The sequence below is a fragment of the Dermacentor silvarum genome, chromosome 3 (genome assembly GCF_013339745.2).
Source record: "Dermacentor silvarum isolate Dsil-2018 chromosome 3, BIME_Dsil_1.4, whole genome shotgun sequence".
Lineage (NCBI taxonomy): Eukaryota > Metazoa > Arthropoda > Arachnida > Ixodida > Ixodidae > Dermacentor > Dermacentor silvarum.
The window spans coordinates 191,257,029-191,273,195 of record NC_051156.1 but is presented as its reverse complement, the minus strand read 5'-3'; the positions used below and the strand labels follow the sequence as shown (position 1 = coordinate 191,273,195).

The window sequence follows — 16,167 nt, the reverse complement described above, 5'->3', positions numbered from 1 at the left end:
CAGATAATTTTAACCAAATTTCCCAGCAGCAGGTCTTATATTGTTTAACTGCTGTTGTAGGCAATGCCTGTTTTTGTCGTTAGAGTGAAACATTGGCTTTCCCGGGAGCTCCACAGATCGGTGAGAAAGGGGCGACTCTGAGCGGGGGCCAGCGGCAGCGTATCAACCTCGCACGGGCGCTGTACAGCGACCGGGACATCTTCCTGCTGGACGACCCGCTGTCGGCTGTGGACTCACGTGTGGCCCGCCACCTACTGGAGCGCTGCATCCTGGGAGCACTGCGCGGCAAGACTGTCTTCCTCGTGACCCACTCGATGGCCGCCCTGGAGCAGTGCCAGCAGATCCTGTATTTGCGCGGCGGCCGCATCATCGAGCGTGGCACACATGCTGCCCTCGTCTCGTTTCCCGGCGAGTACCGCAAGATGTTCCACATGGACGGAGCCGCTGCCAAGCTCCCCGTTGAGACCGGAGCAGGAGGTTGGTCTCCCGGCGGTTTGTATATCCAGCTTACCTGTAAAGCCATTTTTGGGAACTTTGCATGCGAACCTCGCAACACAAAATGATGCAATGCAATGCATTCAGTGAGATTTCAACGCCTAAGTCTTGCTCTTAATAAAAATTACAGGGGATGCTTAGAACTTTCTAAGAATGTTAAAGCGAAAGCATAGTTGGACCAGTAGTGATGCGGAATGAAGCTCTGAGCCCACGCAGCGACATATACAAGGTGCGCGAGTGTGCTGCGAGCGTGCCGCCGCTGTTACGTTCTATGGGCACCGCCGCTGACATTCCCACCTCCTCCTCAGCGCCGCTACTGCGCTTGCCCTCAAGGAGGGAAGGAGGGAAATGTTAGCAGCAGCGCAGTAGGGGATACTGCGCTGCTGCAAACATTTCCCTCCTCCTCCCCAGCGCCACTGTTGCCCTTTCCCCAATGCTCTCCGGCGTTGAGTGCGTGGGGCAGTATGGGAACGCTGGCATGATGATAGCGTCGCAGCCAGCTGTGGAAGACGACGACAAACGTGTGAGCAGTGGCACGAGCGTGAGGCAAGCTCGCTCACTTTTTCTGTACCTCACAGCGACCTTGAAACATAAGAGGTTTAAGGCTTTCGCCTTAAAAACCTACTATATATGCTTTTTGCAACAAAATGGCTCACTTGCGATAGCAATTTTAAGGTCTCTCCTGCACATGGTGTTGCTGATGTACGTGCTCTTGCCACTTCAAATGTGCATTGACCAACTCTCCCAAGCTAGGCGCAGGTTGTGGTGAAGCCCCTGTGTTTGCTGCAGGGTGGTGGCACAATCTGGCGTGCATTCAGCGAAAGACAGTTATTGCATCTGAGGATTGGATGGACACATTTATGTCTTTTCTCACATTTCGTAGTTTCTATTTTTTTGCATGATGAAACATGACACACAAGAGGCTTCACGATCCAGTGCAGAGAAAAACAAAAGTACAACTTCTTATTGCAAGTTAAAAAAAGGTACCAACTAGCCGAAGTTACTTTCAGAAATAACACAAATAAGTACACATACACACGAAGAAGACACGACAGAGGCGGACGAGCGCTGTACGCGTCTCTCGTGTCTTCTTCGTGTGTATATGTGTACTTATTTGTGCTATTTCTGAAAGTAACTATGTTAGACCAACTAGTCCAACAGGCAGTCCTTCTGAACTAGCAGAAGGACTTCATGAATCACCTCGTGCTCCAGTTTATATATTCGTATTTTTCCCCTTTTTACTGAATACAAAGAGTGCTTGCCTCTGTAAAGAGTTTAACTCTTGAAGGATGGAAACAAAACACCTCAAACACACCCTGTCTCAACTGGCATGGCACGTTGTCCTCCAATTTCTGGCACCCAAGTGTTTGCATGTGCCATCCACTATTGTCTGACCTGGTAGAGATCATTGCGCTTCTCTAGGTACCATGAGCATGAAAGAAAGATGTATGTTTGTGTAGCACTGTTTTCATGAATTCGCGTAGCACTGTTTACCCGCCACAAAAGTGGGGACAGGATCTCTCATACACGGTGAGCTAAACCACCAGACAACTGAGCTGTGCAGGATAGCAAGCTTCTCTGTTACGTTGGGACTGGGAAAATGCAGAACCGAGCATGTGTAGGAGAAAACGCGTCTGCAAGGAGGAGAGAACTAAACTGCACAGCCGAAAATATAATGCCTGGGCTGGCTTTATTAAGGTCGGAAAAAAAAGAGAGAAACTGTTATAGGGGGGGTAATTGGTTATGAGGCAGTGTGCAACAACCACAGTGCATGTGCTCTCGTGTACCCTTGCTACACGCGGCGGTCATCATCTTAAAGAGCTCGTTGGCGTTGGCACGATGGAAGTACTGTTTACATGTGACTATGGTGTAATGGCTAGAGCATCAGACTGCTGTGCTGGAGGCCGAGGTTTGATCCCACCATTGGGCCCATAATTGAATAATTCAAATTTTTTTTAAAGTTAGATCTATTTGGCAAGACAGCAGAGGCATCCAACAGCCACGGTCAGGGAAGTTCAGGTTCGCAAAGAAAGCTTTTCTTTAAGAGAGAGCTCATGCTTAATAAGAAAGCACAGTAGTTCAATGTTTAACTTCCTTTTCGGATAATTTAGAAATTTTTAGCAGTCATTTCTAATGCTCTGGTCACATTTTACGATTTCACATGTTTTGAATGCATGAGAAGACATTGGTGATCAATATGTGATGACACGTGCCTGTTGGTGCTGTATCCTGCAGCTTTCCATTCTTTATTTTTGTACCTATGAACATTTTGTAGTAACAGGTTGTAATTATCACATGTGACCCTGCCCTTGCCTTAAACAAGATGTGACTAGAGCGACAGCGCACAGAAGCTATTTTGCTGTATTGAGGAGAAAACTTGTGCCAAGTCTTGTGCTGATTGTTTTTGTTGCGTCCTTACGTCTTGTACATATAGGGTGGTCCAAAAGTAGCAGAAGTAATAATTCAGTAATTTGAAGAGTGTAGATAATAGTGCTATGGCTGTTTTCACAGAAATGCACAGAAAGAAATGGGACTTTAATTAAACATAAAATTCTCTTGCCAGAATAGTTCCATTCATCATCCACAGGTGGCACTGTAGCACTATAGCGTCACTGTACCCACTATAGATGGATATCATGAGCATCCCATTTAAAATGGGGTGGGCCACCAACCCCTTTCAAAAGATATGCTCAAAGGGGATGCCCCATTTCAAAGAGAAGCTGGCTAAAACTTAAGTGAGGATCCTGAACAGACAGCCCTTGAAACAGTCTTTTTAAACAGTGCAGTTTTTAGAATTTTCATTTTCTGCTTCTAATCTTTTATTTTCTTTCCATTAGATATGCCAACGGTGGATTCAGTCGACTCAAAGGAAGGACTGGCTAGTGACAAGGATACAGGCAAGTAAATATGACTTGCCTGAAATCTTGCAGCAACAACCGTTGTTCAGTTGAAGTGATGTTGGCGGCTGCTGTCAATACAGTCAAACCCGTTCATAACGAACACAGTTCCACGAAAAGTGGTCATTATATCAGTAGTTCGTTATATATGGACTCGCCCTTAAAAATGTTCGAAAATTACCCGACCTGAAGTTGGCGTCAGCAGTTACAATGTCGCAGCACTTTGATCCGAAAACCACATTTCCGTGTCATTTTAGTTCTCGGTGTATTCCCGCACCTAGCTGAAAACTTCCGTTAAATCCCTCACAAAATTCCACCGATTTAAATGCCAAAGACATGCCTGCTCATCAGCGCGGAGTCCACAGAAAATACCCACTGCCTCACCCACAACATAGCGGGGAAGAGGCCGCCGATTGGCGTAAAATACAGACTGGGGTATTCCCCCATTTAAAATTGCTAAATGCCATGTATCCAACTCGTTATAGGGCCAACTGTCCTTGGTCTGGTGGCATACCTACCTTAATACATGTAACCTGGGAGTGCGCTAAGCACCCTCATAGACCAAATACAAGTAACACAATGGAGCAGTGGGAGGCACAGCTCGCCCGCTCCGACCTGGCAAGACAAAAGTCTGTAATTAGCCAGGTCAGGCAGGCGGCAGAGGCCAGTGGGGCCCAGGACTGAGAGGCTCCGACCACCCCTCCTTAATATCTTTTCCATTCCAATAAAGTTTCCTTAGGAATGTCCATCTAAAGAACGAAGTACGGCATCGTGTAGCTCTTTCAAAATGGCAAACAGTTCCGATCACTTATATTTCAAAACTACAAGCGCAGCCGGCATTTTTTATCTATACATTTTACAACCAATTGGCCAGAAGTGTAAACTTCGGAAACTATCGTGGCATACCGTCATTCTGCGAAGGTCTGACATTATGACTGCGTGTCAGCCACGCAAGAGGCGTAAAATTACGTTACCTGTGTTGCTTCCAGTGAAAAAAAAAAAAAAAAATGCGATGTTCGAAAGGTAAAACATCACCACAAACCGTTATCAGCAATCGGCAAATGTGTAAACGAAGTGCCACCGAACCGTGATCTCCTGATAACGGCGTAGTAACCTACGATCCTTTGTAACATTGCGGGGTGGCAGCACGTGGTGCAGTGTCCTCACTGACTTGGTGGTGCAGCCATGGCAATTGTCCCATGGTGGAAAGACATATATGGTCATTCCAAATCGTTCAAACAGACGTAATGCACATTGTGCCGCATGGACAATTGTGGATAGTAGTTTTATCAGCCGTATAAACTTGCAAACGTTTGCTAATTGTTTAAATTAACAAGCATGGTGTCAGCACGCACAGGCAAACATGAACACATCACACGCGATGACCGCGGACACTCACTGTCAAAACGCTGGCGTGAGGAAGCGCGGCAGCAACAGCAAGCAAAGTGACCTTTGTGCTTTGTATCGCTTCAACGCAAACTGAGTGGCGAGAACGGAGCACACGCAAAGGTATAAGTTGCTGTCGCACCTAGATTGAACCCCTGATGCAGATAGCTCTCAAGATAGGGTGTGTGCAGCCTGCGCAATGCACAGTTGCTGCACCCCCCCCCCCCCCCCCCCGGTGCCATGTGCGCAACGAATACCGCTTCCTCCCTTGAATGTGGGAGACTGAGCCACGATTGTTGGCGCCGACAGCAAAGATGCGCCTGGAGTGTCCATATATTTACTGTAGCAATAAAGTAGGAGACACACGGTACAATTCAGCATCTGATACGGCATCCTACACAATCGTACCCGCCAGACGCCATATCAGATGCTGAATCATACCGTGTCTCCCCTACTTCACGGCAGCAAATTCAGGGTGCGATCATTGTGAGAGGAGAAGAAAAAAACACACTTCTTGATTGGAAAAGTGGGAGGTGTGTTCATTACGTGAGTGCATTCATTATGCGAGTAAATACGGTATGTACATCTAGGGCCACTAGCCATTAGACGCCATAATGAAATAATGGTGGCAACACTTCTCTGATAATCCTGCACTAACCCACCGTGACATCATGGATTTTGACAGTGTCTACATAGGTTTAGTTAATTGTGTATCTGTAAAGAAGCACAATGCTTCATTCTGTAGTAACCAAGTACTCAAGTTTTGAGAACTTCTTCCATCAAAACGGATCCAAGTGCGAAAGAATACTTTGAAATCAGTCACACTGACATTCCAACGCTGGTTTATCGAGGAGGGGGAAAAAAAGGAAAAAATCTTGGCTTTCATGTTTTTCCTGTAATTTTAAACGTTTCTCCACCAAATGAATCCAATCCCTTCATCATTTGTCCTATCATGTGCACATTGTCTTCTCCATAGCATAAAACTGAATTATGGGGTTTTACGTGCCAAAACCACGATCCGATTATGAGGCACGCTCCATAGCACAAAGCTCGTACCACTTCATAAATGCTAGTTGCCTTTTTACATACTTTGTCTCATGTCAAAGGACTTTTCTGGCCATTTGAATGAGTTGTGACAGTCGAAACCTGCGCAGTGGACGGCAGCATGGAAGGCAGCAGCCGTCTGGTGAAGGACGAAGAGAAGGCGGTCGGGGGCCTGTCGAAGCGTGCCGTCTGGCTCTACGTTAGGGCTGCGGGCGGCCCCTGCGTGGTGGCCCTGCTGGCCCTGGCCTTCCTGGTCTTCGTATGTGCGCAAATGTTCGCCAACGTGTGGCTGCAGCGCTGGGTCGACTCGGTATGTCTCTGCGAGGCTGCCCAGTAAAACATATTGTTGTTCTAGTTTTGGCTTCTCTTGGCTTGCATTTGGCATCAGAGAACAGGAAGGACAAAAGGACAGCAGGATGATCACAAAGTGCAAAGTGCGTCCTTAGGTTATCACTTGTAAGCCACCATGTATTCTGTGTGATCAAGAGTAAATTTTCACTTGTCGGTGTGCCTTGTGGTGGTCTTGCTGTCTCCTTTTGTCCTTTGTGTTCTCTGGTGCTGTGTGCAAGACTGCCCAGCAGCTATTGCTTGTAACGATCAACCTTGAAGGTGGTGTCTAGCCTGAAAGAAACATCTAGCATTCTTTGGGTAAGACTGGGTAAGACACTAAAGGGAATTTTTCATGTTGAATGTATGTTGTAGGCCAGATCGTGTAGGTCGCCGATGTATCGTTCTGCTGGGGTACAGAACTCTTGTTTATAAAGCTCTGAAGTAGAGGCGACAGCTGGAGACTCCATCAGTGCTGGTGTGAATTGGCGTGAGCCACAAATGATTGTACCATGCATGTGATCGGTTGATACCGTCATATTGTTAACTGTGCCAGCATTCAATGCGATCATGTTTCATTCTGTTTTCATAAAAGTGTACTTACACCGTATTTGTATTTGTGATGCTAAAAAAAAAATGTAAGAACAAATAGTTCACAGCACTCTGATTAACGACTTAGTGCATAGCTTGACCTTAGCTCCCATCAGTGCAGGGTTTTTTTGGTCTATGGTGCAGACCCTAGATGGTGCCTCAACACTCCCGCACTGCACTGTGAAGTGAGTTTGACACTATGTGATGGGTCCCAGCATGGATGAATGCAGATGAGAGGCTTCATTTCTAGGCACTAAAATTAAATCATTCGCGAGTTCTTCACTTCTTGGCATGTAGAAACAGCACTCTGACTATGATTCGGGCCTCGTGTGTGCATTCTGCAGAGTCTTCAATCAAGGAAAGAGGCATGTGCAAAGTATGTGCAGCCATCTTCACATCCACCTTTATTTTTGGCAATGCTAGCTAGTCAAGCCAATATAATAAAGTCGAGCAAACTCGGAGGCATCCCTTTGCCCGTCTAGCAACCATTTTGCATCCCTCTGTTCTGGTAGCACCTATTGTAATAAATACCAACATCTTTCTCATGATTGATTGTTATTCTTATGTCATCAAGAGCACTGAAAGTACAAATGGGCTTTTTTCAACCTGCAATGTTTAGGAAACACGTATTTAGAATGATTGTAGAAGCTTCAAAACATGGTGTATGGAATCGGGACATAAACTCTTGGTAGCGAATAAACAAAGTACAGTAGACGTCCGTTGATACAACTCCAGTTAATTCGATTTTTGGTTAATTCGATCCCGACTGAAGGTCCCAGCCAGCACCCATGCACATCTATGGGCCCAAATGTATGTTATTCCTATCCTAAAATTGACCTTCGCCGGATAATTTGAACTTGACCAATCAGCATGCACGCGCCTGACCCCTAGGGTGACTCCAATAGCGACCCCTTTAGTGGGAGCATCTGTCTCAGCAGAGCTTAAGGGACAGTGAATGTGTTGAACACACGTCATATCCTGCCGAAAATGCCTATTTGGGCCCGCTCTAGGAAGATTTTCAAGCAATAACGGTAGCTCACAATGTCTGATTACCATATTTAGCCTATTCTAATGCGCATCATTTCCCCCCCAAAATACGTGGCCTCGAAAGAGCTGCGCGAGTGTTGCAATTGGATCCGAAACCTAAACTGCAATTGTGACGTTCGTATGCTGTACTGCTTAGCACGAATGCATTGCGGCGAAGCTGACTTTAGGGAACTGACTGCCATTGTGCATGTTGCCCTTGCCAATTTTTCTAGCTAAAAATCGGGTGTGTGCTAAATTTATAATTTGTTTAAGAGTTCTAATGTCATTTCTACGTTAGTTTTCTACTTTGGACACAGAAAATGGACGTGTGTTTTATTCAGGAGTGTAACTGTAAGGCAAATACTGCCTGATGAATTGGCCGTGTGTTTTGGCATTTTTTCTGTGTCTTGTTTATTTCGATCCACTGGATAATTCGATCAATTTCTTTGGTTCTGTCAGGATCGAAATAACTGAAGTTGACTGTATGACATCGCCTTTAGTGTCCCTTAAGTTTATTCTAGTTGTTTCCACTTTTATGGAAACATGCCTAAGTAGTTCTGAGGTCCTGTCTGCAGTTATCAACAGTAAAGTCGTGCAGCATATCACTTTAATCTTTATCATTTCAGATGCAGACCCGAAAATCTGCCTTTGCCAACGAAACGTCCATGCAGTCACCACTCACAGGTACAGGATCCTCTAGGGCCATGTCCGGCCACACACTATGAATTGTTTTTATTGTGCTCTATTCTTGCCTGTTCTTTTCATGCAGGTGCGTTGACTGTTCGCAACCAGTCGTTTCACAAAAACTCTACGGATGTACACAGCCGCTCGGACAGCTTCTACTACATTGCCTACGGTGTTGCTGTGCCCGTGATGCTGTTGTGTGGCATTGTAAAAGGAATTGCATGCACAGTGGTAAGCTTGCATTTATGCGCTTGGAGCAGTAAATTTAGTATGTAGATTTTGAACAATATTCCTACTTTGACTTTTGTTTTGCAGTCTTTGATTTCTGCTGCTTGCTTTTCACGCGATAGTTAAAAAACCGTGCTGTGCCTGTGATGCTCTTGCTAGGCTGGACAGTTTGGGTACCTTTGTTTATCACTCATGGACTCAGTGCACTTCCGTTGCATTGCACTTACAGGGGTGGGACTCCTGCGCCAAACTGTGCCAAACACAGAAAATTGACCGAATTTCTGCCACGCTGCGCCAGAACGGCATTGGCATGTGTGCTCCGGCAGTGGCCGCGAACAGCGAGCAGATTTGTTCTCTGAAAAAGAGTGCAGCTGTTCACATTCCACACAACACGCCACTGAAGACGGCGCACTTCTTCCCTACTTTCCTCCCTTGCGCGTACGAGATTGATCCGCCATCGTCGGCTCACCCGCGCATGCTTACACTCGCACATACAGCATATGGCATGCAGCAACAATGTTATCGCCCCTGGTCTTTATACGGAACATCACGGCGACGCCGACTGGCAGAAATGCGCCTGGAGTGTCCACATAGTTGCTATCGCAATAAAGACAGGTTGAAATAGCTTTATGTTATATCAGCCCAGGGTTGATTGTCGGCTCTCTGGGCCTGCGTTGACATATGGTGACCCAGGAATTATGTTACCACACATTGATTGGACCACATAATTTGAGAACATTTTACTCTGTCATCATGAGAGTTAGCACGGGAATATATAGTTTGATCGTAGTGCCACCAATGTTTTCGGCTTTACAGGAAAGCATGCGCCGTGCTGCCGCTCGACCCACTCTTCCAGTATGCTATAGCTAAAAAGCGCGCTTCGTGTTTGTTTATTCTGTGTTTCGTCATGGTTTCGAAGTGCGCTGCCATATTCGATATTCCATTATTCCGCCAACATTCAGATTGGCCTGCTCCAAACTGCTTCAAAATGAAATTTGATCTGCTCCAAATTTCTCCAAAATGAAAGCTCTAAACTGCTCCAAAACGCAATTTTACTTGCTCCAAAAATTGCTCAAAAATGATTTTGGGCAGTCCCACCCCAGCACTATTCACAAGACATATTTCCACCGTTGCTTTGTGTTTACCTTACAGAAGTCTCTTGTATGTCTGACAGTCAGTGCATTGCACGATATGTGCATGTATGCTGCTACTGTGTATGCTCTACTATATTACTACAAGCACATCTCTGCCTGTCTGAAACTCTCAAAAGGTCCGGCTTCAGTGTTGTTTGTTAAAAGTTCTAGTGAAAATTTTCATATGCATGGGCCTATGCCACACTGGCACTGGCTGTTTGCACGCCCGTGCATTTGAATGATCATCTGCCTTGTGCTGCGCTTCCAGATTATGCTGCGTGCCTCCAGCAAGCTTCACAACCAGATGCTCTGCGGTATACTGCGATGCCCAACAAGCTTCTTTGATGTGACTCCGTCTGGTCGCATCACTAACCGGTTTTCCAAAGACATGGATGAGAGTGAGTGCTCGCTTAGCTCACCGCTGATGTTGCGCAGCTTTAGGAATAAACTGCACGTTTCTGCAATGCCATTAATATGAGATTCGAGATAAAATGATACATTTTGCTGGCCAAGGTTCATAGCACTTGCAGACATCAGACTTTGCATGATAATCAATAGAATGAACAATAATTCAATAAATAATTTTTATTATAGGCCATAGGGGGCACATTGTAATTTCAGAATTGAAGTCGGCCAGTCCTCAAATCATACCATTTTGCTAAAAGCTGTCTCGCACCAGTTTTGAGAAATAAGGACTGAAAATTTACCACAGAATTCATTCTTGTTCCAGTTTGAAATTTCTTAAATTTCATTTTTTCACAAAGAAACACTAATTGAAACGGCAGTTTATTTTTCTGCAGGTTTTGAGTATACCGTCGAACCTCATATAACGAAGTCCTACTTGCAGCCGAAAACTTCGCTAAATCGCGAGTTTCGTTAAATCGAGATTCGTCTATTTCAGCAGTGCAGATAAAGGTGAGACACTCCTGGCAGATGACACTCGGCGTATTTTTGGCCTTTACATCAAGGCACAAAACTTTACTCTTGCGAGGTGCACTGCTCATTGTTAACAGGAAAAAACAGCCTATGCACGAGATCAAACCACCAACTGGTCAAAGAAAACATGCTCAGCGAACCAGCCTATGCATGAGATCAAACCACCAACTGGTCGAAGAAAACGTGCAAAAACATGCTCGGCGAACGCTGGGACTTTTTCGATTTTCTGTAAACCTATTTCCGGTTGGTGCTTTCCCATTCAAACAGGTCGGTGACGCGTTTTGGAGCTTCTGAAGCACTCCGGTTAGCACAAGAGGAGCACGCCCGCTGCGGGTTTCATACATACGCGACAGATGGTGCAGTGGTACATTCTTCGCGACAGATTGAAGGCCGCCAGCAAAATTCGTGCATTAAAGGGCACATGTAAAACACTGTTTGCCCTGCCTAAAGTTTTCATTTTATTTGCCTGTCAAGGAGGCTCTTAGTACATGCGTGCGATGCGCAAGGACTTCACTAAATCATGGTTGCAGTTAAGATGACCTTGTTAAATTTCGAAAAAAAAAGTACATGGTTTTCAATGGGGCAGAGATTGGGAAATGAAAAAAAAAAAATGCGTTACTTGGATAGTTTCTATAAATTGAGGTTCGTTATTTCGAGGTTCGGCTGTACTCATTTCTCAAAACTGGTGTGAAGAACAGAGTTTCTGGCAAAACGGTTTTACTTAGACCACTGACTGACTTTCAGTTCTGTAAACACAACAGGACCCCTAAAATCATTAACTTTAAAAGCTGATTGGTTTGGTAAAACTGTGTTACAGTCTAACCTCTATACAACGAAGCTGAATATATCAAAATAAGATGTAATGAAGTAAGTGAAATTCCCCTTGAAGTCACCATAGAGGCTAATATTGGAATACATGTAATAATGGATATAGTGAAGTAATTCTGGCTCCCCATTCAGCTTCATTATAACGAGGTTTTACTGTAATTTATAATCGTAGGAGCGATTAATATGCAATAATGATGCCGACCGCTGCTGTGAATCTTGCTCTTTGATCATTTAATAACCGAGACAGTAGTGGGGCTTGCTAAATGCTCTTCTCTACGCCTAGAACCTTCAGCAGAGTGAAGGGATACTTTTCTAGTTTCGAAGAGTCCACACGTTTTTCCCTTCTTCTTTTTCTTGCAGTGGACATCCGGGTGCCATTCTTCCTGGAGATGGTGGTGCAGAGCCTGCTTTCAATTGTGCTGCAGCTGATCATCTCGGTGTACGTGTACCAGGTGTTCTGCATTGTGCTGGGTGCCGCCGTGGTGGTGTACCTGCTGCTGGATCGCTGGCTCAACGTGGGCGTGCGCGAAGTCAAGAAGCTGGACAATGTGGCCCGCTCGGCAGTGATCGTGCACCTCTCCACCACCTTGCAGGGAGTCGCGGTCATCCGAGTCTTTGGCTGCCACAAGTGGTTCACCAACAAGTGAGCCATTCTGATGTGAAGCTTTCTTTGGCTTCGGCACACCTGACAACTTTCTTGATGTCTTCATATAAATTGGAATTTTGTGCTCATTCTACAATTTTATGAATGTTGCCTCAAGTTTTATGAAAAATAGGTTCTGTTTGCAAAAAAAGTTTTAAAGGTGTTGAAGGATGGGGTGACACAAGATTGGAATATGCACACGAGAAAAAAAAATTGTGACGGCACCTGCATTGCCCTGTTATGGTAGCGCAGCATGCCATATACCAGAGGGTTACTTGCTTCGAGCCAATTTGTTCAGACAAGTTCCTGAATCAGGCAAAGTTGTTGACAAAATCGTTGACAAAGTCGTTGACAAAGTCACTGTGATCTAAAAGACAATGTGTTACTCATCAGTCTCTGCTGTTCTAAGCTTGCTGCTGCTTGTGTGCTTTGTATAAAAGTAAAACATTGTTAATGCATATGTATCCCACAAAATTTGTGGGCTTGGGACAAACCTTAAAAAAAAAGTATACTATTCTAGCCCCCCCTCCCCCTTCCCTATCATTGTTGTGTCCGAAGGTGTTTTACAAATGTTAAAGTGGCCCTGAAGTAATCATAGAATGGCCTCATTATTAGAGGGCGTTGTCTCACGAATGTCATGCTGCAAAAATTTTTACAATCCTTCAACTTATCAATATGTTATCCATAAGCACGTCATGACTGGTATGGGAAAAGACCGGGCATTTTTTTTTTTTTTTTAGACAGTGACTTTGAGTGGTTTGTACTATTTAAGGTGCTTGTGTAGAGATGTGTCAATGGTTTTCATCTAACTTAGCAAACTGAAAGAATGATGTGAGAATTTCAAAATTTAGGCTTAAAATTGTCTTCTCTCTTTTCCTGCACATGTTCTCGGCAGAGACGCACTCCCTGTGGTTGCAGACTGTGCAAGAACTGTGCGACAGTCTGTGCTAAAGGTGGCAAAAAACTAAAAAGAACCTGTGTAAAAGTTCAGCATTACAGTGAATTTTTTTTTGCTGGTATGAGTGTGTATGCTTATAACAAATATATAGAGTATAACGAAGGTATTATATGTCAGATGTAATAGTTTAGGCTCACGTTTGATACTGTAAAGCAATGTCTGATAGTTTAAATGAACAGTAACTATTATCTTTTGTATATGTGCATGCATTGCAGAATGTACGAGTTGGTGAACAAGCAATCTGTAGCGCACGTGGTGTTCCACCTGGCCTCTCGGTGGTTCACGATGCGCATGGAATTTGTGGGCATCTGCATGGTCGCGGCTGCGGCCTTCATTGTGGTCATCATGCGGCAGAGTGTCAGCACTGGGCTTGCAGGCCTCATGCTTGCCTCTGTCTTTTCTGTATGTTGCTTTCGTTATTTATTTTTGCACTGCGTTAAACAAGACGGTTGCATAGATAAGCTTCTAGCTTTTGTCTTGGCTTTGGTTATCACACCACCACTTGTAACATAGCTGGTGGTCAAACTGCATCCACAATTTCCTGGCTCCATCAGAGTGATGGAAGTCCATGATATACAGTAATGACAGCAGAGAACTGTAGGTATAGCCTTATGAACATGCTATGCTCACTGTAGCCAGAGCAGATGTCAAAGTCGTACAATCACTTAATCCTGATTTCAATAATTAGTAGTTGCTCTCCAAATGCCTAATGCCCTTATGAAACATTGTGTGTGTGAGAGTTTTGCGTGACCTCCAAGATCACAGTGTGCTGTTGGTACAGTGATGCTGTCGTAGAGGCCATGGTATAATGGAGAGGAGTGAACTCCAGGATGTGTTGGCGTTAGCTTGCCAACAGTATGCATCAGCGCCTCTGAAAACACTTGAGATCCCATTATAGTGGTCGGCATGTCCAGGTTTGTTTTGGACACTGCCTCCTATTCCTTTTCGAAGTTGAGAGATGTGCAGCAGTTTGTAATCTGAGGTCCTGGAGTGGTAGTTTGTGTAATTTAGTCTATGAGAACAATTACTGGAGTGTGCATAGAGATAGACGTGCTTGAAAAAGCTTTCATTGTTTATAAGGTATGCTAAAGAGCTCATAGAATATTTTTGGCTGTCTTTGACGTGCGAAGCATCATTCAACCTTAATGCAAAGTTTGCCCCAAGATACCTTTAAGAGCTGTTATTTGAGGCTATACTGCAGTATCATTTGTTGGGCTTCTGATTTGGTGTGGTGCAAAGTGGAAACGAGTAACAGTAGCATATCAGAAGCCGAAACAAGCAACGCAGGGTGGAAACAATGGTTTTATAATAAAGTATACAGGACGAGTTCACCTTTAGCTCCTCGCATGCTATTGCACAGGATAAGGTAGGTTTGGCGTATGGTTGCGCTTGGTTGTGCCGGATTGGAGGATAAACCACTATTTGCTGTGTATAACTCTGTATGCACTGACATGAGCTTGAGTCTGGGCCTGCATTTGCACAACATTGCTTAGCAGTACATTACAGGCTGTGGCTTGGGCTTGGTCATCTGGCTCTTATAATAGCAATTGGCATGTTAATGAGACAGACGCCACAGTAATGGCTTGTGCTTTATGGCACTTGGGTGAGAGTTTGGGAATACGGGCCTTATTTTTGTTTTCTCTCTTTACTACTTTCTAGTAAATTTCAACAATGCTGGTGTAAAGTTGAAAATATTTTGAAAAAAAAAATGAAAGAATTGGAAGCAACAACAGTAACCTCATGACAAGTGTGCTCCTTTCTCATCTCCATTAATTTGCACTATTTTAACTTCCAAGTATGTCGTACCAGTTAACCCAACAGTGCACTTTGCTAAGTCATGTGTAAAGTGTGGCTTGAGCAGTGCTGCATGCGATTAAGGTATTCGTCCGTGTTTTCTGTCTTTGCAGGTATGCACTTTTATACCTTTCATTATGAGGCTGAAGTCAGAACTGTCAGCCAGGCTTACTTCAATGGAAAGAATTCATGAGTACTGCCAGGTGAGTGACAAATTTAGCTAAGAAAAATTACTGTAGTAATCACGGCCATAGCAATTTTTTGTGGGGGTACTTACAGATTCAATGAACAGAATGGGTGAACCAATTTTAACCACCATTGTACAACGTTTTGTATTTCTTTTCTCTTTTTCTTTTTTTCGAGGTGCTTTCTTTTGTGTAACAAGACTTTATAGTCAATAAGAATTGAAAACCAGATGAGCTGGTGTTGAGTCATTCTCATTATGGCCAACACAGTTTATACATAGTATAGACAGTGCTTACTCTCATTGCAAACACTGCTTATTCTCATTAAATCATTACTGTGTGAAGATTGAGAATATATAGAATTCAACATGCTTGTGCATGAATAAAAAGAAGGAAAAAAAAAATTGACACTAACAAGGGTACATGTGTTGACTGATAAAAGGTCCACTTCAGTGTGATACAGCGCCGAATAATTGCTCAGCAAGAAGCATGTGAAGTTCAGCATGTCTTTTCTGGGCACGTGTCGAGCTTAAGAATCGCATTACTTCTGAAACTAGGCACACTCGCAAAATGAAAAACCAAGAACACTGAAAGAAGAAAGAGCCTGAAAAAAACACTTGTAAAGGCGTTTATTGCATGCAAGCGTTAGAGCCGACCGTTGGATCAGTTCAGGGAACTGCGAGCGCGAGCGGCGTAGTCCGAGTGATGCGCTGGAGAGACTGACCCACTAGACAGCGCTGGTAAGGATGCCCCACTGCATCGTCCCTCTTCTTCGCTACAATTATCCCGGGCACGAAAAAGGGAGCCGTCCGGCGACCTAACAGTTCGTCACTATTAGTGGATCGTAATACGGCTTGAGGCGCTCGATGTTGACAATGTCGCGTCCGCGACGGCGCATGTCCGACGACGGTTCAACGGGCTCAATCACATAGTTGACGGGTGATGCACGCTCTACGATGCGGTAGGGACCTTCATACTTGGGCATTAACTTGGAAGACAGACCAGGTGCAGC

General features: G+C 44.6%; 1 protein-coding gene across 2 annotated transcripts in view; it reads left to right on the top strand.

The window, feature by feature from the left end:
- The window catches only part of LOC119446318 (ATP-binding cassette sub-family C member 5-like), a 55,442-nt gene that overhangs the window by 29,724 nt on the left and 9,551 nt on the right, over nucleotides 1–16,167 (top strand). Inside the window, exons 15-23 of one of the 2 annotated variants that reach the window (XM_049664085.1) lie at nucleotides 117–477; nucleotides 3,333–3,392; nucleotides 5,933–6,132; nucleotides 8,393–8,450; nucleotides 8,536–8,681; nucleotides 10,080–10,209; nucleotides 11,936–12,218; nucleotides 13,392–13,578; nucleotides 15,084–15,173. In XM_049664085.1, the coding sequence (XP_049520042.1) occupies nucleotides 117–477; nucleotides 3,333–3,392; nucleotides 5,933–6,132; nucleotides 8,393–8,450; nucleotides 8,536–8,681; nucleotides 10,080–10,209; nucleotides 11,936–12,218; nucleotides 13,392–13,578; nucleotides 15,084–15,173 (1,515 nt within the window). Of the gene's footprint in view, nucleotides 1–116; nucleotides 493–3,332; nucleotides 3,393–5,932; nucleotides 6,133–8,392; nucleotides 8,451–8,535; nucleotides 8,682–10,079; nucleotides 10,210–11,935; nucleotides 12,219–13,391; nucleotides 13,579–15,083; nucleotides 15,174–16,167 lie in introns of both variants that reach the window. The other variant, XM_037710727.2, reaches the window with a different exon arrangement.